The following is a 23,582-nucleotide window of genomic DNA, read 5'->3' as shown; positions in this document are numbered from 1 at the left end:
GTATTGATGCAACATCTGGAACGAGGGCTGGACCCAGGGACCAAGTTCTGTCCCCAGCCCTCTCTCCTGGCCTCTGGGTCCGGTTCTGTAAGAGGCCTGACCTTCATTCTCCTAGAAGGTTCTGCACAAAGCAGGAGGAAGAGACAGGAGGGTCACTGCTCTTAAACTGGAACAGTTTATTGAGACATTTTTGGTTGGATGAGGCATTTTGACTCGTGTTTCTGACGTGGGCCCCTGCCCTTCACATGAGACAGTCACGTTTCTGCCCCATCAGCTGAGGATTTAGGGCATCCAGGTGACGTCACTCAGGGCCACTCGGGTCTGCCTGCCTTTCTCCAGAACCGACACGCTCTCCGTCCACAGCAGACGCTCCCATCCAAGGGTCGTCAGGATGGCTCAGGGCCGCGTCTCGAAATCAGTCAACAAAGAAGGGCACACAGGACTCCCCTAACTGCTGACGTTTAGTACCTGTAATGCTTGTAGGAGACCAGATAGACACAGACCTCTGCCCAGAGGCGCAGAGCGTTACATACAGTCCCACCTCTATAAGTTAACTGTGCAAGCTTATCCATCACGAAAAAATCCCAGCAACTGACATTAGTAAGCAATTTTGGGATCAAGATCCAAAGCAAAAAAGGACATAAACACCCATGTAGTACATTTTAAGTGTGGTTAAGGAGATGCTACCGCCTAAAGTCCTGGGCATCATACCACCGTGGCAGCTGCCCTGGGTGCCAGGCTCCTGCCCCGCCCACGGGAGCCGGTCAGAGGGCCATTCCTGGGCAAGTGTCTGCTCCTGGGCTGGGTGCCCGGTGGCCTGATGGGTGGTCCTCCAGGAACAGCTGGGGAGAGTCTAGAAGTTGAGCAGCTCTGGAGAAGGGATCCTGGGGGGGTGATGATAAATGGTTCCTGGGCTCCTTCAAAGAAGAGGCAAAGGGTTAATGAAGAGGTGTGCCTGGCCCAACACTGTCGCCTCAGCCCCTGAGTGACCGGCCCCGGTCAGAGGAGGATGCACAGTGATGGGCAGGTCCAAGGAGTGTAGAACACGCCCTTCGAGCAGCCTTAAGCATACTCCAAGAGCTGCTTTTTTTTGGAAACCCTGACTGCTCATTGGTCCTGGCCGAGGTCTGGGTTGCTTGGACCTGCCTTGGGTGCAGAAATGCCCTCTGCATGGTGGCAGTGGCCTTTGCTGGCATGTGTCCTGTAACCGGGACCATCAAACCACGTCCTCTCCCTTACACCCGAGAAGGGACCTGACCCTGACCCAGGGTATCAGGCCCTAATTTCACTCTGCCTTTGGCCTTGCACTTCGACCTACTAGAGCACAGGGATCAGGCCGCCGGTGTGGACGCCAACCTGTGGTATTCAGACCCTTCTCTGTGTGGGATCCAGGGTGTAAATTTCACACAGCCATAGCCTTGAACCTCTCATGTCATTTGTCAGCGTGCAACATACTCTAATTTCTTTCATCTCAAAAAGCTGCATAGATGACATATTATGTATAAAAAACCCTAAAGACTACACAAAAACCATTGGAAGTGACAAATTCACCAAGATAGCAGAATATACAAGATAAGCATACAGATGTAAGTTGCATTTCTTTATGCTAACAATGAGATACCAGAAAAAGTTAAAAAATAAAAAATTAAATTAAAAAAAATGGAGTTCCCATCGTGGCTCAGTGGTTAATGAATCCGACTAGGAACCATGAGGTTGCAGGTTGATCCCTGGCCTTGCTCAGTGGGTTAAGGATCCGGTGTTGCCGTGAGCTGTGGTGTAGGTTGCAGATGCGGCTCGGATCCCTCGTTGCAGTGGCTGTGGTGTAGGCCGGTGGCTATAGCTCTGATTCAACCCCTAGCCTGGGAACCTCCATATGCTGCAGGAGCAGCCCTAGAAAAGGCAAAAAGACTTTAAAAAAAAAAAAAAAAATCCCTTTTAGGAGTTCCCATTGTGGTTCAGTGGAAATGAATCTGACTAGTACCCATGAGGTTACAGGTTCAATCCCTGGCCTCGCTCAGTGGGTTAAGGATCCAGCATTGCTGTGAGCTGTGGTGTAGGCCAGCAGCTACAGCTCAGTTTGACCCCTAGCCTAGGAACCTCCATGTGCCACAGATACAGCCCTAAAAAATATGTAAATATATAAGTAAAAAGTCAAATTTTTAAAAATCCCTTTTAAAATCGCATGCTTAGGAATAAACCTGACCAAGGAGGTGAAAGACTTATATGCTGAGAGCTATAAGACATTAATAAAGGAAATTGAAGATGATTCCAAAAAATAGAAAGATAGCCCATGCTCTTGGATTGGAAGAACATATTATTAAAAATGGCCATGCTGCACAAAGCAATCTACAGATTTGATGCAATCCCTATCAAATTACCCATGCCATTTTTCACAGAACTAGAATAACTGCAAAATTTATATGGAACCATAAAAGACCCAGAATTGCCAAAACACTCCTGAGGAAAAAGAACAAAGTAGGTGACGTAACCTTCCCAGACTTCAATAGTACTACAAAGCTACAGTAATCCAAAGAGTGTGGTATCAGTACAAAAACAGGCATGGATCAATGGAACAGGATAGCGCAGAACAAAATCTATACCCCTATGGTCAATCTTTGACAAGGGAGGCAAACACATACAATGGAGAAGACAGTCTTTTTAGCAAGTGGTGTTGGGGGAGCTGGGCAGCTACATGGAAATCAGTGAAACTAGAACACACCCTCACATCCTGCACAAAAATAAACTCAAAAGTTGCTTAAAGACTTAAATACAAGGTACAAGACTATAATACTTCTCGAAGAGAACACAGGCAAAACATTCTCTGGCATAAATCATAGCAGTGTTTTCTTAGCCTCTCAAAGCAACAGAAATAAAAGCAAAAATGAACAAAAGAACTTAAACTTACAAGCTTTTGCACAGCAAGGGAAACCATAAATAGCAAAAAGACAACCTATGGCCTGCGAGAAAATATTTGTTAGTGATGCAACTGACAAGGGCTTAATTTCCAAAATAGACAACCAGTTCATACAATGCAATAATAAAAAAAAAAACAATCCACTCAAAACATGGGCAGAAGATCCAAATAGACATTGCTCCAAAGAAGACATACACATGGCCAACAGGCACACAAAAAGATGCTCATCATGGCCAACAGTTAGAAAATCGCAAATCAAAACTAAAACGATGTGTGACCTCACACTGGTCAGAATGGCCATTATTTAAAAATCTACAAATAAAAGAGTCAGAAAGGGGAGTTCCCTGGTGGCTCAGTGGGTTAAGGATCCATGTTGTCACAGTTGTAGCTCAAGTATCTGCTGTGGCATGGGTTCAGTCCCTCGCCTGGGAACTTCTCCATGCCACAGGTGCAGCCAAAAAAAAAAAAAAAAAAAAAATCAGAAAAAAAAATCTGTAAATAACAAATGCTGGAGAGGATGTGTCAAAAAGAATGCTTCCAGAGTTCCCATCGTGGCTCAGTGGTTAATGAATCCAACTAGGAACCACGAGGTGGTGGGTTCAATCCCTGGCCTCGCTCAGTGGGTTAAGGATCCAGCGTTGCCCTGAGCTGTGGTGTATGTCGAAGACGTGGCTCGGATCCCGCATTGCTGTGGCTGTGGCGTAGGCCGGTGGCTACAGGTCCAATTAGACCCCTAGCCTGGAACCTCCATATGCCACAGGTACGGCCCTAAAAAGAGGAAAAAAAAAAAAAGGTGGGAGGGAACGCTCCTGCACTGTTGATGGGAATGTAAATTGGTGCAGCCACTATGGAAAACAGTGTGGAGGTTCCTCAGAAAACTAAAAATAGAATTACCATGTGATCCAGAAATCCCACTCCTGGGCATATATCCCAAGAAAATTCTAATTCAAAAAGACAATACGCGCCCCTATGTTCATAGCAGCACTATTCACAACAGCCAAGACGTGGAAACAACCTAAATGTCCATCAACAGTGAACGGATTAAGACGACATGGTAGATACACACAATGGAAAACTAATCGGTCATAAAAAAGAACAAAATAATGCCATTCGCCACAACATAAGGGACCTAGAGATTATTTTACAAATACCACACGATGTCACTAATATGTGGAATCTAAAGTATGACACAAACGCGCTTATCTATGAAACAGAAATACAGACAGAGACCTGACTTATGGCTGGGGGGGAGTAGGGGTTGAAGAGAGAAGGACTGGGAGTTTGCGATTAGCAGATGCAACCTGTTACCTATAGAATGGATAAACAGCAAGGTCCTACCGAACGGCACAGGGAGCACTCTTCAGTGTGCTGTGATAAACCACAGCGGAAAAGAATGCGAAGTACCACCTATGTATATCAATTATTTCTATATACATATGAAGCACTTTACAGCAGAAACTAACATTGTAAATCAACTACATGTCACTATTTCAATGAAATAATTTTTTTGAAGCAGCTGTATAAGCTCTCCACCCCTGCCCTCTCCCCGAATCCAGGCACAGATCTCTAACGGCCCATTTCCTGCTTCCTCCTGCAGGGCCCCTCCAAACCTAACAGGCCCAGAAATGAACCAGCCTTGCCCACAAACCTAAGTCGGCCTGTAGCCTCGCAGGCCTCCACTGCCCACAGTGAGCGGCAAACCCCTGCAGGCCTATCTCTTCACCTCCTCCCCGGGCCTGGCACCCTCCACCAGCGCATCACAGAACTTTCAGCATCGCCCTGGGCCACCACCGCCTCCCTCGATTCTTGCCTGGACGTGTGGGCCTCCCTGCCCCCTCCGTGTTCCATGTACTCATGTCATTCAGCCAGTGACCCTTTAGCAACACCAAGTCCCTCTCCTCTTCCGGGCCTTCCCCTGCCGCACGCACCCCATGACCTCTGCCGGCCCTGCCCACCTCCCCCCACCCCTGCGGGGCCTTTGCCAGCCCCTCCGCCTGGGTGTCCTTCCCCCAGAGGGGTGAGGAGGGGAGCTCCCAAAGGCTGCCTCCCTGCTTAAATCGCAGCACCACTTCCCCAACCCACGTTCCTCCCACCTCCTACCATCGCCTGATAAGCTGCGCTTCCTTTCTGTTATCTTCAGACTGGTTAGCTGTTATCTCTCCCCCACCAGAATAGAAGTTCTTTTTGTTTTTTAGGGCCACCCACACCCACAGCATATGGAGGTTCCCAGGCTAGGGGTCGAGTCAGAGCCACAGCTGCCAGCCACAGCCACAACAATGTCAGACCCTTTAACACTGAGCAAAGGCAGGGATCAAACCCACATCCTCATGGATACTAGTCAGGTTCATTACCACTGAGCCGCAACGGGAACTCCCACAATGGCAGTTCTGGGTGGACAGGGATTTGTGAGTATTCTGTTTATTACCGTGTCCCCAGCCTTTAAGGCAGGACTTGCCAGGTCATGCTCGGTATTAGGTGAATGAAAAAAACGGCAGGTTCTGCACAATGGGCTCAAACTCTTGCAGCTGATCCTGTAGCTGGTTCTCGAAGGGCCCAGGCCTCCAACATCTGAGCATTTGGGTGTCCGTCCCCTCCTCCACTCACTCTAAGTGTGACCTCGGCAGGTGGCCTGCCTGCTCTGTGCCTTTGGGAGTGCCAGGAGATGCTGTGTGTGAGCACTCGGCACCCTCACACCCAATCCTGCCCCCATCCTGTCCCCGAGTCCAACAGGGCAAGTCCTACTGGGTCCTGCTTTCTGTGTGGTGTCTTCCCCAAGACGCAGGTCCCAGCAGCTCCATGATGCAGGCAAGGGGATAGGTCTTGGGTGGTTAAGTCACTCACCAAGCTTGCAGAGCCCCATCCGGAGCCGACCCCCTCACCCCACGACTCACCAGCCTGCCCTGCCTGATGCCCCCGGGCCTGAGACCTTGTGTCTGCCGTGGCTCTGTCACGTCACCCCCCGCCCCAGCCACAGGAGAGGGAGGGCAGGGTGGGTGGGGACTGCTCCGGAAGCCTAGCGCCCAAGGAGCCACCCTATTTCAGCAGCTGTGGGTGCTGCCCCACGGCCCCACCCTGGCTCCTCCAGCTCTTGGCTGCTCCCTTGCAATGCAGACTCTGAGCCTGTGCAGCCCACCAGCTGGACTGTACCTTCCTCCAGGTGTGCCTTAGGCTTTGGTGGCCGCCACGTCGCCGTTCACGTAATCGGGCTCCTCGTCTGGGCTTCCTCCCGGGGAGGGTGGTGCTTCCCTCGTGACAGGCTCTGCGGACCAGCGGGTGGATGGTGAGGTGACTCACCCGGACACACCCACCCTGCTCCCGCAGACGCCACAAAGCAGCCCCTGGGAAAGGCTACGCCGGATGGCCTGTTGTCTGTCCCGCCTCGGTGGGATTTGTCCTGCCCTGGGAGCAGGGCGAGTGTGACTCCATCCAAGCAGCTGGCCAGGAGGCCCCAACCTCAGGAGGCCACGGGCCTGCTCACGGGGCCCTGGCATGGTTCAACTCCCTGCAGCTGCTGATGGGCCAAAAGCTTCAAGTGGAATCAGCTGGACTGGCTGAGGGGCGCCCATGCAGGCCAGGTGCCCTAAGAGCCCCTTCCAGCCCCCACCTCTGGGCCCCACCTGTCCATCCCAGGCCAGGCCCCTCCAAGCACCGGGCCCCTGGCCACATACCCACGACTCTCTTGGACTCCCGCCACTGCTGGATGGATGCCGAGTTCTGATAATCCTCAGACCCCTCGTCCCCTGCAGAGAGAACACCAGAGAGGGGCTGGCAGAGGGACAGCCACCATGGCCTTCGGCCAATGAGGTGCCACGGCCACCCCTCCACAGGGGCAGCTCCTATCCTCTCTGGGCACCCCTCTCGGGGGAGAGAAGGACCCCGAGTGTGTTCCCGCTTGCCCAGGACCGCTGGGGCCTCCTCCTGGGATCCCAGTGGTGAACCGTGCGGATGGGCCCAGCCAAGGAGGCCAGCCTCCCTTTCCAGCTCCCTAGCAGGCAGCCTCACCTGATTCGATTTTCGGTGGCTTACAGATGAGCACATTCTCATAGGAATTGGTGTCATCGTCATCTGCCGGGGAGAGGGTGCAGGATACTGGTCAGCCCTGCTGACAGGCCTGGCCCTTTCTCCCTTCCTCTTTCTCACCAAGCCCCAGGTCCTCTGGGTCCCCCAGGGCCATTCTCTTGGACAAGCTTCTGTTTTTTTGTTTTTTTTTTTTCTCGGCTGCCCTTCAGCCTGCAGCAGATGGAAGTTCCCGGGCCAGGGATTGAATCTGAGCCTCAGCTGTGACCTACACCACAGCTGTAGCAAAGCCAGATCCTTAACCTGCTACACCACAGCAGGAACTCCTGAACGAGCTTCTTAATGGGCACTGGTCTGGCTCCAGGAGCCTCCACCCTGGGCTCCTTTGGCCTTTCAAGGTCACCCCTGAGTGCCCTGGGGAGGAGAGATTAGGGAGCAGGGCGCAGTCAAGCCCAGGACTGGAGGCAGGAGGCCCATCTTTATTGGACAAAGAGGGGCAGGGAGAGCCACTGCGGGCCCAGGAGAAACAGGAACTGGGCCTAAGCTGGTCCAGAGGCAGGACCCTTAAGCCAGAGGGGTGGGCTGAGGATCCTAGGTTGGTTGTGACATGTCAGAGCCTGGTACCCCAGCGTTGCCCCCCAACATAGAAGCTGACCTCTACACACCACCCCATCCAGCGTCTACCTGTGTCAAAGGGACTCTGAGAAGTGAGTGCTTCTCCCCAGTTTAGAAGCCTGGCCAGGGAGAGGAAGTCCGGGGAGAAGAGGACCTGCCTCCCCCCGCCCCCAGCCTGGGCCAGGCAGGACCCCGGCCTGAGGCCCTGCCCACCCTCAGGTCTCAGTTTCTCCTTCTGAAGAGCAAAGGTGTTAAGAGCCTAGGCTTCCACATTCCCAGAGCCTGCAGGGCTCCGCGTCAGTCAGCAAGGCTGCCCCGCCCAGGGCTTTCCTCAAGGTCCCACATGTGCCCAGCCGTGAGGGGGTTCCTGGATAACAAGGGGCCCAGGCCGCCCCCTGCCCCGGCCCTGGCTCCCCCCCCACCGCGTCCTACCCCTGCCTCCACCCTTCCCTTCCCTCCTCGGGACCTTGGCTCCCGCCGCTCAGCTTCCCGGCTCCTCCTTCCTTCCGCGCCCAGGCCCCGCCTCCCCCTCCGCGTCCTCCCGCCCACGTCTGGCCCCGCCCCGGAGGTGTGGCTTCTGAAGCTGAGCTTCCAAGCCACCTCCTCCCTCTCCCCTTCCTCCTCCTCCGCCTCACCTTCCGAGGGCTTCTGGGACTGCCCCCAGTTGTAATAATCCTCGGTCGCCAAGGGGTCTCTGGCAAGAAAACACACACACACAGCGCTCCCTGAGGAGGCAGTGAGGCCAGGGCCTCTCCAGCCGTCACTCCCCCAGGAGCCCATGGGGGCTCGGCCTAGGGTCTCCCCAAATCCTTCCATCCTGCTTCCCAGGCCCCCGAGCCTCCCTTGGACCGAGGAGGTGGCCGCCCGGCTCCAGCCACCTCACCGTGTGACCTTAGGCAAGTGGCCTCCTGCCCTGGGCCTCCATTTGCCCAACCGCGAGACGACACGTCTTGGGGGCCCCTCCTCCCTGAGGTTCCAAGTAACTCGTCTCTGACTGGGTGATGCAGCATAAGGAGCCCCCAGACGACCCCTCCCCAGAACAGGGCCCCGTCCTTATCCCTGTCCCCACAAAGCCATGACCACCTGAAAGGAAACAACGCTACAAAAAGCCCGCCTGAGCCAGCGGCTTCCAGGGCTGGAGGCGGCTCTCACACAAGGGCAGGGGCGGGCGAGAGCGGGGAGGAGGTGGCCAGGGCCCGGAGAAGGCCGCTCACATGTAGACTGCATCTGATCTGGGTCTGCTTCCTGCGGGAGGAGGCGAGAATTAGGCCTGGGCTCGGGCTCGGGGCCCCCAGGGCAGCCCCCTCCTCCCCGGAGCCCCCCTACCTTTGCTGAAGTACTGGTACCTGGAGGAGTCGGGATCTGGAAGAAAGGCCCCGCCCATTGGCTCAGGCTGCTCCCAAGCCCCGCCCCCTCCTAGCGCCGGCCTTTCCCAGGCGTTTCCCATCTTCGCACCTTCGCTCCACCCCCCAGGCCAGCCCCTCAGCCCATCTCCCTGGGAATGCCTCTTGCTCAGTACCTGTCCCACCAGATATTCACCTGTCTCAGCCCCACCTGGCCCTGCTCCCACCCCCGTGTCCCAGGTCACTCACCCTCAAGGCTGGGGGAGAACTGCAGCAGCTTGTCCTTCCTGCACAGGGGGTGAGGGCAGGGGATGAGGAGGGGCTGGGAGGAGGCCCCAGTGTTTCTGGGGGTCTGGAGGTCTCAGCCAGCCCCACAGTCCCCTGGTGGGACCCTCAGAATCAGAACTGGGGCTCTGAGGGCCGAGGAAGGAGCATGGTCTTGGCCTGGGCTCAGTCAGGTGCAGACCCCAGGGCCCTCCTCATTGCCTCCTGTGGGGCTGGGACAGGGGACTCGTGCCTACCTTGTTGATGTCACATTGGAGGCCGTGTCCATCAGGGGCTCTGGCCAGGCCTCCCTGACCACTGCAAAGGATGAGGGGGTGTTGGCTAGGCTCCCAGGCCAGACGGCCAGCACAGCCTCCTCACCCCATCATCCCCCAGATCAGGCCTGGCCACAGCCTCAGAACAATGGGGACAAAAGGGACTTTGATAGGGACACACCCAACCCCAAGCCCAGGCCCCAAACCCTTCTGCTGGGGACTCACAGGTGTAGGTCCGGGCCACTGCAAAGCTCTGCTGATTCTCCCTAAAAACACAAGGAGCTGTTCTGAGCCATGGCCTTGCCTCTCACAGCCCTGGGGGACAGAGAGACAGGACAGTGGAGGACAGACAGACCAGGGTGAGAGTGAGGAGGGGAGTAGCCAGGGGAGTGAGCCCTCTAGCACTCAGACCCAGTGCTTCCCAGTGCCCCTGTTCTCTAGAATGTTCCCTGGCCTGCCCACTGAAAGCCCACACTTCTCACAGGGTCCTGGGCTGGAGCCAGCTGCCAGCCAGACCCACACCCCCACACAGCCTCCCCAGGACCCCTGGAGATGATCAAGAGGGTCTGTGGGCAGGGAGCTGGGGCAGCTGCTCAGGAACACGGCAGTGACTTCAGCCAGGAGCAACAGAGAGGCTGTGGCCACCACCTACCACCCCAGGAGCATTTAACATCCCTTAGCGAGCACAGCCCTCTTGAGGTGTTCAAACACACCGTTTCCTCCCCAATAACTGGGGAGGCAACTTCAAGGCTTAGCAGACACAGCTTAGTATCTAAAAGCATCCCCAGCGCTTCTTTATTCCTTTGAAATAAAACCCTGAAATTTTTTTTTTTTTTTTTTTTGCTTTTTAGAGTTGCATCTGTGGCATATGGAGGTTCCCAGGCTGGGGGACTAATCGGAGCTGTAGCCACCTTCCTACAACAGACCCACAGCAACGCCAGATCTGAGCCTCGTCTGCCACCTACACCACAACACACCGCAACGCCGGATCCTTAACCCACTGAGCAAGGCCAGGGATCAAACCTACAACTTCATGGTTCCTTGTTGGATTGTTTCTGCTTCGCCACGACAGAAACTCCCAGAACCCTCATTTTTATTTAAACAGCCACATGCTCATCTAAAAGAATGTATTTCCCAGAGTTCCCGCTGTGGTGCAGCGGAAATGAATCCAACTAGGAACCATGAGGATGCGGGTTCAATCCCTGGCCTTGCTCAGTGGGTTAAGTATTGGGCGTTGCTGTGAGCTGCAGTGCAGTTCAGAGATGTGGCTCAGATCCCGCATTGCGGTGGCTGTGGCGTAGGCTGCCAGCTGCAGCTCTGATTTGGCCCCTAGCCTGGAAACTTCCATATGCCAGCGGTGTGGCCCTAAAGAGACAAAACAAACAAAACAGGCAATAAACAACAAGTGTTGGTGAGGATGTGGAGAAAAGCGAAATTTCCACACTGCTGGTGGGAATGTAAATTGTAGCCACTATGGAACACAGTATGGAGATTCGTTAAAAAAACTAAGAATAGAACTGCCATGTCATCCAGCCGTGCCACTTTTGGCTATTTAGCTAAAGAATATGAGATCATTAATTTGAAAAGAGATATGCACCCCTGTTTTCACTGCCATATTATTTATAATAGCCAAGATATGGAAACACCCTGAGTGCCTATCAACAGATGAATGGCTAAAGATGTGGTACATATGCATAATGGAATACCGAGCCACAAAAAAGATGAAATCTTGCCATTTGTAGCATGGATGGACCTTGAGGGTATTAGGCTAAGTCAGACAGATGGAGAAAGAAAAATTCACTTATATGCGGATTATAAAAAGCAAACAAACCAAAGATAAATGAACAAAACAAAACAAAAACATGTAGATACAGAGAACAGAGTACTGGTCACCAGAGCGGGAGGGGAGGGGAAAATGGGTAAAGGGGACCAGCCGCATGGCGACAGATGGAAACTAAAGTTTCGTTAGTGAGATTAGTTTCTACATAATGTACACATGAAACATGTAAAGTTATAAACCAGGGCTATCTGGAGTTCCCGTCGTGGTGCAGTGGAAACGCATCCCACTAGGAACCATGAGGTTGCGGGTTCGATCCTTGGCCTCGCTCAGTGGGTTAAGGATTCCATGTTGCTGTGGCTGTGTGTAGGCCTGGCGGCTACAGCTCCAATTAGACCCCTAGCCTGGGAACCTCCATATGCCGCAGGTGCAGCCCTCAAAAGATAAAGAAAAAAAAATGTTACCTTAATATTTTTAAAAAGACTGCATTTCCTGGCCTCCCTTGCCTCTAGGTGTGACCACTAACAAAACTCTCGTTAATGAAATGCAAGCCACAGTTGTTGGGACTTTCAGAAAAGCTCCTTAAAGGAGGCACTGCCAACTGAGGTACATCCTTTTGTCCTCCTACATTCTTACTTCTCCATGGAATGCGGAGATGAGGGCTGGAGCTCTAGCTGCCATTCTGGGCCATGAAGTGCCCTTGAGAACAAAAACCATCCCTAAGGATAGTGGAGGAGATGAGATAATCGTTAAAACATTTTGGGCTCCTCCTCTGGACCAGAATGGGGACCTGGCCAGCCTTCCAGAAGCTCCTGGGGGCTGGGGGTCAGGGTGATGTGATTTAGGAAGGATGCCCTAAAGCCATAGAAGAGAGTCAGTCAGGCATGGCTTCCCAGAGGAAGGGGTGCGGGAACTAGGCCTGGCACCCACGGGTGGGGAAGACTAAACCCAAGTAAGGCGGGGGAGAGTCCAAGTCTCCCCTCCCACTTCCTCCCACTTCCTCCCACTCAAGCCCGGTTTTCCTGCCTCACACGTAACGAGCTTTAACTTGTGGCTCTGACTGTCTACAGTTCTAAGATTAATTGGGGTCTGCGGTGGGCAGGGACTAAGGGAGGAGGGGAGAAGGGAGAGATTGGGGCGCTCACCTTGGGGCAGGGGAGCGGGGGGAGGGGGCACCAGGGGAGCCCAGCCCACCCCTGGTGGAGGTTGTGGGCTGGTGATCCAGAGGACCAAGTGGCCCCCAAAGCCTGGGAAGGTCCAGCCCTGGCCCCAGGGGTGAGCATGGATGGGAAAATTCTCTTTTCAAATCTCATTGTGGTTTTTCAGTTGCAAAAGGAAATGAGAGAGGGTGTGTGTGTGTGTGTGAATTTGTATGTGAGTGCCTGCCCAGGCGTGCAAGCAAATGCTCTGCGTGTGAGAAGTGCACGCATGAGCAGGCGCCTGGGGAGCCTGTGGGTGTGAGTGGGCGTGCAGGCCTGTGCACGTGTGTGACCGGGGTCTCGGAATCCTCCGCCAGGCATTGCAAGGACGCCACTGCCCTCCTGGCCGGTGGCGGGGGGTTATTCTTGGATCACCCCGCCCCCCCCCCAAGCTGATCTGCAGCGCCCAGCACTGCTGACCCTCCCAGGGCTCACAGAGCCGCCAGCCTGTCCCCAAGGTGCCTAGAACTCCATGCCACCTGGGTCCTGCCACTCTGCCTGGGGCCAGTGACCCTATGTGATGTCCAGCTCCACCCAGCTTCCAGCTCTCCTGCCGCTCCCCTTGGCCCTCAGGACAAAGGCCCAAGGCCTCTCCTCACAGTCAACGGCCTCCTTCCTCCCAAGGCAGCTCACCTTCCTCAAGACACACTCGCACCTGCCATCTCACCCCCAAGTCAGGGCTACCCTGGCCGCATGTCGGCAGCTGCCCCCACTCGTCCCCGTGTCTCTCTCTCTGGAATATCCCCTATCCCCTTCTTCTCTTTTTTTTTTTTAGTTTTTGACCGCACCCACAGCGTGTGGAAGTTCCCAGGCTTGGGATTGAACCAAAGCCACAGCAGTTACAACACCAAATCCTTAATCGCTCCGTCCCCCCCATCTCTTTAAAAGTGCTTCCGACCTCCTAGGTCTGGCCTTCCTTCATCCCCCAAAGGACATGCCTACATCCTCCTCTGAGGTCCTTTAAGCGTTTTCCTGGGGACTCTTGGACACAGCGGCCCGTCTCTGGCCCCCACTGTGCCAGGAAGGCACGATTCCTCTGTCAGCCCCCCGCACTGGCACAGCAGGCTCCCCTGGGCTGGGGTCGCAGCGGGGGTTTCCAGAGATGCTCCTGGGCTCTCTGGGGTGTGACATGCCCTCTGCCCAAAGCCCTCCCGGACCAGGCTTGGGCAGGGGCGGGGCACCCCTGATCACCCCTTGTCCTCCCCTAACTACCTGGCATGGAGGAGGGGTGAGTGAAGGGATGAGGGTGGGGGGCGGGGACACCCTCACCCGGGGGGTGCAGAGTCACTGGGCTGGGGACACTGAGACACTCACAGGCTCCTCTGCTCATAGATTTTCTCAGACCTCTTTGCACCTGCAAGAACAGGACCAGATTAGCAAGCATCCCCGCGTCAGGTGGAAAGTGAGGTCCGAGCCCCCCTCTTCTTGTCTGCCCCGTGCCCTGTGGCCTCAGTCCGGATGCGGGGGCTGAACCGCCCATCACCGGGGCCACCTGACCACTTATGTAGGAGAGCAGAGCATGAAGGCTGGCGCTGTGTTGTGCCCCCCAGCCTCCCTTCCCTTATTCCATTTGTCTGCCCGAGACACAGGCCCTTGACCCAACAGAACCAAAGCCCAGAGTGAGCCAGACCCACTGCCTTCAGGCAATTTAGGGGTTGGGCCCCTGGGTTTCCCTTCTGCCTCTTGAGCCTTATCCGGCTGCCCCTTCTGATGGCAGCCAGGTCTGGGTACCCCTCCCCTCCCTCCTGCCCACCGACCCCTGCCTTTTTTACCTGGGCGGGAACAGCGGACACACAGGCCGGCCGCGGCCCCCACCAGCAGCAGCAGGGCCGCCCCCGGCCACAGCAGCTCTGTCTCTGGGCCCATGTCCACTCCTGGCCACTCTACCTGCAGGGCTGCAACATGAGGGTGCTTGAGCTGGGGTTGTTGTGGGGGGGACCCCAGGTTTCTGACCCCCACTGTCCTCTGACAACCCCGCGGCTGAGCGCAGTGTCACCCTCCCTCCTTGTTCCAGAACCAGGCAGGAACAGAGCCAGCCCTGTTCCCCCATCTGACCCCAGACCGGCACCCAGTACCCCCAGGGCCATCATCAACACTTGGTAAGTGCTGGAAGGTTCTGGAGACCCGTCAGACTGCACCACACGTGTGTGCACACTCCCACACACGCCTTTGCTTGGTGCACACAAATGCCGTTTGAGGGAGAGCCCTGCTCCATTTCACAAACAGAAGCGGAAGCCAAGATCCCTCAGCTGCTAAGGGGAAGGACGGGATTTGAACTCCAGCCTCCGGATCCAACACTGGCTCCACCCACTGCATCCTATTGCTTCCTGCAAACTCCACAAGCTCGGAGTTTGTGACTCCTGCCCAGGAACCCCCCTACCCCCACCCACCCTAGGCTTCTTCTCCGCTCCCATCCACGGCCTCCCGCGGAAGCTGGGGCTGGGATCTCCATTCCTAAAACACCCATCTGCCCAGACTCCTCCTCCCGGGAGCTGGGAGGAGGGGGGAGGTCAGGAAGGCTTCTCGGAGGAGGAGGAGGCGGCGGGCCTGAGGGGAAGGGGCAGAGGGGCCTTGCTGTCTGGTGGTGGGAGGTGGGCTAAGAGGCCACTTCTTGGTCAGTGGCTGGTCTTGGGGCCATGCTGTGACTGTCAGGCCTCAGCGAAGCCACAGACAACCACACAGGAGGGCCAGGGGCCTGCGAGTACGGCCCTCTGGAGGGGCCTTCCAAGGAGAATTGTTGCAACTCTAGAGGCTCAGCCCCCTGGCAGTGGCCAGGGACAGAGCCGAGGGCAGTGGGGGTCTGGAGGGGGCCGTGCCCGGTGGTGGGCACATGGAGCCACGCCGCCGAGGGTCCGCTCCGCACACCTGCTCCTCCCGTCTCGGCCACGTGGCCGGAGGGCCTCTCCCCACTTCACAGCTGGGGAAGGCGAGGCCTGGGGAGAGCCGAGCTTTGCACTGCCCACCTCCTGCTCCGGGCTCCCCCGAGGCCCGCACTGCGCCCCCTGGGCCCTCACCACTCGGCCTCCTGGATCCCTGTGGCCGGGATGACAAGGAGGATTCTCTACGCATGATTGCGACATGGAGAAGCCACCTCTCCTTCCCCCAAACACCGAATGAGTCAGCTGGAACACGAGAATTTCCAAACCTCGTGACCTGGCGGCCCCCACAGGAGAGAAAGATGACCTGGTCAGCCCAGGATGGTGGCCGAGTGGATCTCGGCCCCCCTCCTCTCGGAGCCTGATCACCGCCCTCTGAGCCCACACACCCTCCTCCCTCCCTCGACTTGGGGGGTCTGCTCCCCGCCCCCGCCAGAGCGTGAGGTTGCGAGCACCTGGCCTTGGAGTGGGGACCCCTGCCCCTGCCTCAGAGTCTCTTGGCCTCAGTTTCCTCCTCTATAAAATGGGGATCAAGCCTGTGTTTCCTCAAACCATTGTTGGGAGGACGAGCATGTCTGGCCTGGCTCAGAAGAGACGTTGCCCAGTGTCTTATTTCCAGCTGCTTGGACGGGTCCCTCGAGCTCCCACCTTTGGCATTTCCATCCTTTGGTCAAGACAGAGACTTTCTGCCCCCGAGGAGATTCAGGCAGAGACACACGGGGAGAGGCTGTCGCACAGATGCTCCCTGCAAGAGCCAGGGGGAGGGTCCAGCCCTGGCCACTCCCGGATTTCGCTTAAGACCCCAGAGCAAGTCCACACCCTTGTCCTGGGGGTTGAGGCCCCAGGACTTGGGCTGCTGACCTCTGCCACCCTCCCTCCCAGAGGACCCCGCCCGTCAGAAAGCCGCCTTGCCTGGGACAAGACGCACACTTCGGGGTGCCCCCAGCCCAAGCCCATTTCTACCCCTGGCCGTGCGTGAGGGAAGGGAGCGGGGCATAAGGTTTCCAATTCTGGCCCAGCATCCCCGGCTTCCGGTTGCCCCTCTGTTAAACCGGGGAAATGACTTTCAACCCTCAGGTTGGTCGTGTGAGGCCCAGCACTGAACTGACGCCTGCCAGGTGCTAGAGCAGGCTAGTGGGGCACAGTTGGCTGGGACCACCATGACTTGCCAGCACCACGGTCCCCAAAGGATGGAAAGCGGCAGCCGCAGCCTGTTGGGGCCAGAGCTGGCTGGACGGCCTGCAGTGAACAGTATGAGGCAACCCTACCTGAAACCTGCCTTGCCTGGTCCCCAAGATCTGCAGGTCTAAGCCCCCTCAACAACTGTCCAACACGGGGGCGGGGGGCGTTGTGCGGGGACCCTGGGAGGGGCTGGGATCTGAAGAGAGTGTGGCCTTTGCCCAGCCCCCCAGTTGTCCAAGACAGGCAGAGCATCACCTCGGAGACGCCAGCTCCTGCCTTCCGAGGGAGGAGAGGGAAGCCCAGAGAGGTGAGTACTCCTTCTGAGGTCACACAGCTGAGCGGTCAGAGCCGGCATCCGCTCCCAGGGTGGGCTGACGCCCGGGCCTACACTCTGCTACGTGAATCCTTCCTTACAGGACGTTTTAAAGATGTACACAATATTTTTTAAAAGACACTCGTTTGAGGAAAACCTCTGTGGCTGCCCCCCAGACGGAATCAATCTGTTCGCTTTCCTCCTTTCCCATCCAGGTCTGAGAGCAGGTGGGCGGGGGACAGGGAGGCGGAGGGGCTGGGCCCCAGCAGAGCCAGGCCTCGCAGCCGCAGGAGGGCCCCTAGGGGCCGGCAGGGCTGGGTGGGGTGGGGAGGGGAGGCCCTCAGCCCGTGGCCTGCGGGGCCAAAATAGCAGAAAGGGAAGTGGGCAGTTTTCATATGAACAAGGTTTGCAACAAGCCGATGGCGGAAAAGCTCTCGGGGCTGGGCTGAGCGAGCCTCAGCACCCACCTCCCGTCCCCAAGGCGCCTTGGTGGCCCTCCTGCCCGGCCTCCCAGCCCTCCTCATGCTGGAGAAGGGGAACCTGGGACCCCTAGGGCCGAAGGGCAGGCTCTGGGGGCTAAGCGGGGAGCCAGAGGTCCGGCCCAAGCCCTGAGAAGGCTTTATCCGCGGGGCTCTGCTCCATTTTCCCAAATGACCTTGGCCTTCCGATGAGGCCAGGAGGACTCCAATGGAGGCTCTTTACGCTCCAGCGGCAGGTGCAGGGGCCCGGACGGCAGCCCTTGTTCTGGGGCAGGGGTGGGGGATGGTGAACAGAGCGGCCACCACGAGCAGCCCAGGGCCTGTAGTTCCTCCAGCCGCACAGGAGCGAGCTGGCTGGGGCTCGGGACGGCCGGGACAGCCGCTTCTCCCTGGCCCAGGGCAGGACCTGGGCCTGCCCGTCTGTAGCGTCTCACCCGACCTCCCATAGCCCTGTGGCAGGGCAGCTCCAGTCCCATTATACAGATGAAGAAACTCAGGCTCACAGGCCTGCCCCGGGGAGCGGCTGCCCTGGGGCTCCCCAGGGCTGTGCGGGCTGGGCTGGGGAAAATGGGGGCAGGAGAGTAGCCGGAGCCCCAGAAATAGCTGCACCTCTAGTGCTGCAGGGTCTGGGGTGAGGGCCCCCTAGCCAGGGGTGCCAGGACAGTGCCGGGGCCAAGGCAGGGGGTGCCGGGCGGCCTGGCTTCTTCCCAGCCCCCACCCCCACCCCCAGCCGGCAGCCAAGTGCTCCTGCTCGGCCAGCGAGGCCACTCCCATCCCCTGTGGGGTGTCTGGGGACAGCTCAGGACCCCTGCCTTGGGGCCAGGCTCCAGGCACCCCTGGGAAAGGCTTACCTGAGAGCAGGCGCTCCTCACTGCGGCCACCTCATCCTGAGCCCACACACCTGCCCGAGCCGATGCCAACGCCACAGACACTGGCGGGCAGCAGGCAAGGCGGCGGGCTTCCTGTCAGCCACTGAATCATCCCTCACACATCCGCTGCTCTGCCGGACAGGCTCGGCTCTCACAGAGGCAGAGACAGAGAGAGACAGAGACAGAGACCAAGACGGAGGCGGAGACAGAGAGAGACAGAGAACAAGACGGAGGCAGTCAGGCAGAGAGAGAGACGTGCACGGACACACACACAACACACACTAAATACACACACACAACCACAACACACACAGGCCTCACAGAGGGGAAGAGACAGAGGGGGACAGGGAGAAAGAGCATGAAATAGGGCTGCTTGCATATCACGCACAGGCAGGGACAAAGAGTGGGAAGACACGGAGAGAGACACGCTGAAAACACAGAAACACAGAAATACACGTCCACACCCATACCCATGGGACATGGGTGGATGGGCGCAGAGAGATGCAAGCCAGGCCAGACATGACAAAGAGCCAGGAGTTCCCGTCGTGGCTCAGTGGTTAACGAATCTGACTAGGAACCGCGGGGTTGCGGGTTCAATCCCTGGCCTCGCTCAGTGGGTTAAGGATCCCGCGTTGCTGTGGCTGTGGTGTCGGCTGGCGGCTCCAGCTCCAGTTGGACCTCTAGTCTGGAAACCTCCATATGCCACCGGTGAGGCCCTAGAAAAGGTAAAAAACAAAAAACAAAAACAATAATAATAATAACAAAGAGCCAGAGGAGTTCCCATTGTGGCTCAAGGGGTTAAGAACCCAACTAGTATCCAAGAGGATGCAGGTTCAAACCCTGGCCCCTCTCAGGGGGTTAATGTTCCAGCGTTACCACAAGCTGTGGTGTAGGCTGCAGATGTGGCTCAGATCCGGCGTTGCTGTGGCTGTGGTGCAGGCCGGCAGCTGCAGCTCCAGCTGGCCCCTGGCCTGGGAACTTCCACATGCCGTGGGTGCGGCCCTCTAGAGAAAAAACAGCCAGAGACAAAGAGAGATGGATGGAGAGGCCACTGAGGTGAAGAGACAACGCTGGAGGATAGAAGGAAGGACAATCCCGGCTCCTCCTTCAGTCCCAGGAGCCTTCTCACCCCCATTTTCCAGATGAGGCTCGTGGAGGCGTGGAGCTGGCCCCAGGCAGGCGGCAGGCCCGGGCCGGGGTGGGGGGAAAGCAGGGCAGTTAGGACCCAGCCCCCAGGCTCTCCACCTGCTGCCCAGCCCCTGGGCACTTCCTTCAGAGGTGAGAACGGTGCTGAGAGGTGGGTGCCCCACACGCAGCACACATTCTCCAGGGCCTCCTGTTATGTGTCACTAAACACCTTGTCCAAGGCCACTGAACTCTTAGTGGCACGCCACCCCATGAGGGTCTCCCAACCCCCACCTGCCTGGCATCTCAGAGCCTGGGCTCCCGAGCTCTGGGGCCCGTCTTGGCTGGGGCGGGGCTTTCAGCCCCAGCCTGGGGTGGCCCGGACGTCCCAGACCAGGCCAGGCAGTCCAGCCGCAGTGGAAGTGCCCCCAGGAGGCCCTGCCAGAACCGAAACAGAAACACAGGGGCTGGGCGCCCTCTGCTGCCACCCTGTGGGAGAGAAGGGTAGCGCAGGGACCCGAGATCCCTGGGCAGAGTGCCAGAAGTTGTCTCCACGGCAAACTGTGACACAAGGACTAAAGCCAACCTTATCTGAATTGCAGAGCTGCACCTGTGACGCACGCTGCCTCCCTCGTTCCACATGGGGCAGTGCAACGTGTAAGGCCCACGGCAACACTTTCCAGGGACACCTTGGCAAGGGCATAGACTAAGAATCCTAGAGGTAAGCTGGTTGTGAACACAGAGTCCAAAGCCTGTTGTCTCTTCACCACCCATGAGTTCAGGTCCTGGCTGGGACCACCTGCCTGGACCCTCCTCACCCACGAGGACGAGCCAGAGTGGGTCTCCAGCCGCTTCTCAGCTACGCGCCTGCCTGGGGTTTCCTGCCCGTGGAGACACAGAAACTCCAGGGTCTGGTGGGAACGGAGCTCTCATCCACATGCCAGCTTCTGTCATGGGCCTTTCTTAGCGACGGCAGGTGTTGAAGTGACCACCAACCACGGGCAAAGACTCAGGTGCATCCACAGCAGCACTGAGGAAACCTCCTGGACCCTCCTGGAGCTCGTCTTCTATCCACAGAAACAGGCCCGTCAACCTTTTGGACCTGAGTGGAAGGATGACCCTGCTCCCTTGCAGGGCAATTCTCAAATCTCTCCCAGTTCTATTCTACTTATAGGCCATTCAGCCGTGAGTTAGAAAATAAGCTTTAAAAAACTAGACATTTCATGTCCAGCTGTGTAAATGCCAGTGAATTTTTTTTTTTTTTTTTTTTTTTTGTCTTTTTAGGGCCTTGCCTGTGGCATATGGTGGTTCCCAGGCCAGGGGTCAAATTGGAGCTGAAGCTGCCAGTCTGTACCACAGCCACAGCAACCCCAGACCCTTAAACCAGAGCGAGGCCAGCGACTGAATCTGCGTCCTTACGGAAACTAGGCAGGTTTGTTACCACTGAGCCACGATGGGAACACCATTTTTTTTTTTTTCCAATTCAATGGTTCCTGGTATATTATGCCGTTAAAATATTGTGACAAAATAAATATCAACAGGAAATTCACCACTTTAACCATTTCTTTTGGCTGCGCCCTCAGCATTTTATAATATGCAACTCAGCGACACGAATTATTCACAATATTGTGCAACCATCACCACTGTCTATTTCCAGTTTCCATCACTCCCAACAGGGCTATTTGGCTTTGGGGCTCACAGTGGAGTGTCGGTTTGTGCACACACTCGTCAGAGAAGCAAGGTATCGAGGTAGAAAAGGAGCCGTTCCAAGAACTCAGTGCCAAGGCTCAGACTCTTCTGGGGTCACAGATCCCTGAAAGCTACAGGAAGTGATGGTTATTTAGAAAAATGCAACTTGAGAAGCATATACGACATTCTAGAAGTCACTGCAGCCCATCTGTAAAGTTGTCTCCCGTCCTCGACACTCAAGATACGAACAGGCAGCCCTCCTGCCCCTCACCCCAGCCATCTATGGCACTTTGCTTTGGCCGTGAACCACCACCCGTTCCTCTGCCTCCCCTGACCTGTGGCTTTATTCTCTCATCTGTGTACCATACATGAACTGTCATGCTGTGTGGCGTTTATTTCCCTAGGATACATGCCTGGGAGGGGAACCCCTGGGCTAAAGGGTATGGAATATTCAGTTTTCAGGTTAATGCTAATTTTGAATTAATTCCCACAGTCACTGTACTCAAAGACCCACAAGCTTATCAGCAAGGGGTTTGTCAGCCTTTTTTTTTTTTTTTTTTTTTTTTTTTTTTTTCCTGGTGTTTAGGGCTGCTCCAGTGGCACATGGAGGTTCCCAGGCTAGGGGTCCAATCAGAGCTGCAGCCACCCACCTATGCCACAGCCACTTGGGATCCGAGCTGCCATCTGCAAGCTACACCACAGCTCACGGCAATGCTGGTTCCTTACCCCACTGAGCGAGGCCAGGGATCGAACCGGCGACCTCATGGATGCCAGTTGCTGAGCCACGACGGGAACTCCCTAGTGAGCATACTCTTAATTTCAAGAGTATAATGCATATGAGAAAAGCTTCTACCCATTCCAAGGGATCTTGGTTTACAGAAACTCGGGGCAACCTAGAAGCTTCCTAGATCTCCCTCTCCCCCATCTAGAAAGGTAAAGCTGTCAGGGCAGTAATGATTTTATTAATATTTACCTCATCCCCACGGTGAATGAAAGAACAGATACAGGAAAGAGATTCTCTCTGGTGCCTGAACTGAAAACCAAAGAGCTTGCCGCCGTGAAGGAGTGTGCCTTGGTTTGTACATTTAGTATTTTACAGTTAGCGTGTGGTTACAGATGGGGGAAGAGATTAGCAGGAGGTTGTAATTAAGTACAGTCTTTGTTATTTTGGCTTATTTTCACGACAAAAACCTCCAAAAGGAAAACTCTGATACTAGATGTGTTTCTAAGCCTGTTAACCTCGCCCAAGTGAGAGTAACTCAAACATCTCAAGGTTGAGTGGCCAAGAAAACAGAAAAGACGGAGCGAAGCTCCTCATCCCCGAGGACAGATGTGACCGGGCCCCGCCGACCCCTGAAGGAGGTACAAGGGGCCTGCCCAGAGGGGCCTGCTGTCCACAAAGCATCCTTCTAGGGGGACCCTTGAGGATCACGTGCTACCCTACATGCTGGGCCAACCCCGACTGGGGAGGGTGGGGAGAAGGGGAGGGAGCCACCTGTCACACGCACAGTGGACTGCGGTGAGCTCCAAGCGGTCCTTCCCAGAGCTCGGGATGTGCCCTGTCCACCACCCTCCCCACCTCCCCACGAGGGCACTGGAGGGCAGTCCCACCAGACAACAAGGAGCAGCTGAACAGAAGAGTCGCCGACCTCACCCTCCACGGGCCCAGGGCACCCGGATGGCGCTGCCCCCGCTCCAGGTCCCACGGAGGTTGTCACTCCAGAGTGAACCCTGTCACAGTGGTAGTGACCCTGCACGACCTTAACAGCCATTTGGAATTTGAGAAGAGGACTGGGGGGTGGGGTGGGGGGAGCACAGGTACATTTGGAGGAAGACGTGAAAAGATTCTAATGAAGCTGTTTAAAAACCCAAACACTGGAGTTGCACTGTGGCGCAGCGGAAACGAATCTGACTGGCATCCGGGAGGATGAAGGTTCGATCCCTGGCGGATCTGGCATTGTCGTGGCTGTGGTGTAGGCCGGCAGCTGTAGCTCTGATTCCATTAGCCTGGGAATCTCCATGCACCACGGGTGTGGCCCTAAAAAGAAAAACACAAGGGCCTCACTTGGCACTCCACTAAAATTTGCTTCTCTGAAGCCAGCTCAAAAATAGTAGAGAAACCAGCTGTCAACTGTGTGTCTATGCCCGACTCTGGAACATCCACAGACTTGGTACAAACTTTTATGCAAATGACCCTATTTATTTAGGTGCTCATTTAGGGGAAGACATACCTTCTCCTCTCGATTCAGCTACTTGTGGATTAGACGCAGGTATTAAAACGCTTCCTGGGACATCTAACATGACAGCAGTATTACATGCCAAGAACAAAGGCGCTCGTGAGAAGGCCACCACTGCAGAGTTACCCCAACATCTGCGGGAGGCAGAAAGACAGCTACAGTCTCGTTTCAATCAAATCCTAAGAAGCCTCTGAATCACTGGGAGACCCAGACGATCCTTTCAAGTGTCTGAACAGGCAACAGGCCTTTCAAGATGGAATCCACAGGACCTTTGGAAAGAAGCCTCAGAGAGACGGATTTCAAGCCTCTGGCCACCAGCCTGGGGGATGCCGCCCACTTTAAGAGAGCACCAGTCCTCTGAGCCCTCCTGGCTGGGGAGCAGCCGAAAAAGCCACGCGCATGGCTGTA

General features: G+C 56.1%; 1 protein-coding gene across 5 annotated transcripts; it reads right to left on the bottom strand.

The window, feature by feature from the left end:
- On the bottom strand, nucleotides 156-19,043 carry LAT2 (linker for activation of T-cells family member 2). Of its 5 annotated transcripts, none has more exons than XM_021085760.1 (14): nucleotides 18,106-18,707; nucleotides 15,419-16,025; nucleotides 14,177-14,299; nucleotides 13,719-13,758; nucleotides 9,654-9,694; nucleotides 9,411-9,471; nucleotides 9,139-9,176; nucleotides 8,873-8,908; nucleotides 8,761-8,791; nucleotides 8,182-8,240; nucleotides 6,917-6,979; nucleotides 6,583-6,654; nucleotides 6,062-6,173; nucleotides 156-917 (listed from the first exon to the last, which is right to left on the bottom strand). In XM_021085760.1, exons 2-13 carry the CDS (start codon nucleotides 15,471-15,473, stop codon nucleotides 6,079-6,081), a joined length of 714 nt encoding a protein of 237 aa, XP_020941419.1. In that variant the 5' UTR covers nucleotides 15,474-16,025; nucleotides 18,106-18,707; the 3' UTR covers nucleotides 156-917; nucleotides 6,062-6,078.

This window comes from Sus scrofa, chromosome 3, assembly GCF_000003025.6.
Source record: "Sus scrofa isolate TJ Tabasco breed Duroc chromosome 3, Sscrofa11.1, whole genome shotgun sequence".
Classification (NCBI taxonomy): Eukaryota; Metazoa; Chordata; class Mammalia; order Artiodactyla; family Suidae; genus Sus; species Sus scrofa.
Note: the sequence above shows the minus strand (reverse complement) of the source record. Positions and strands in the feature narration are given on the sequence as shown.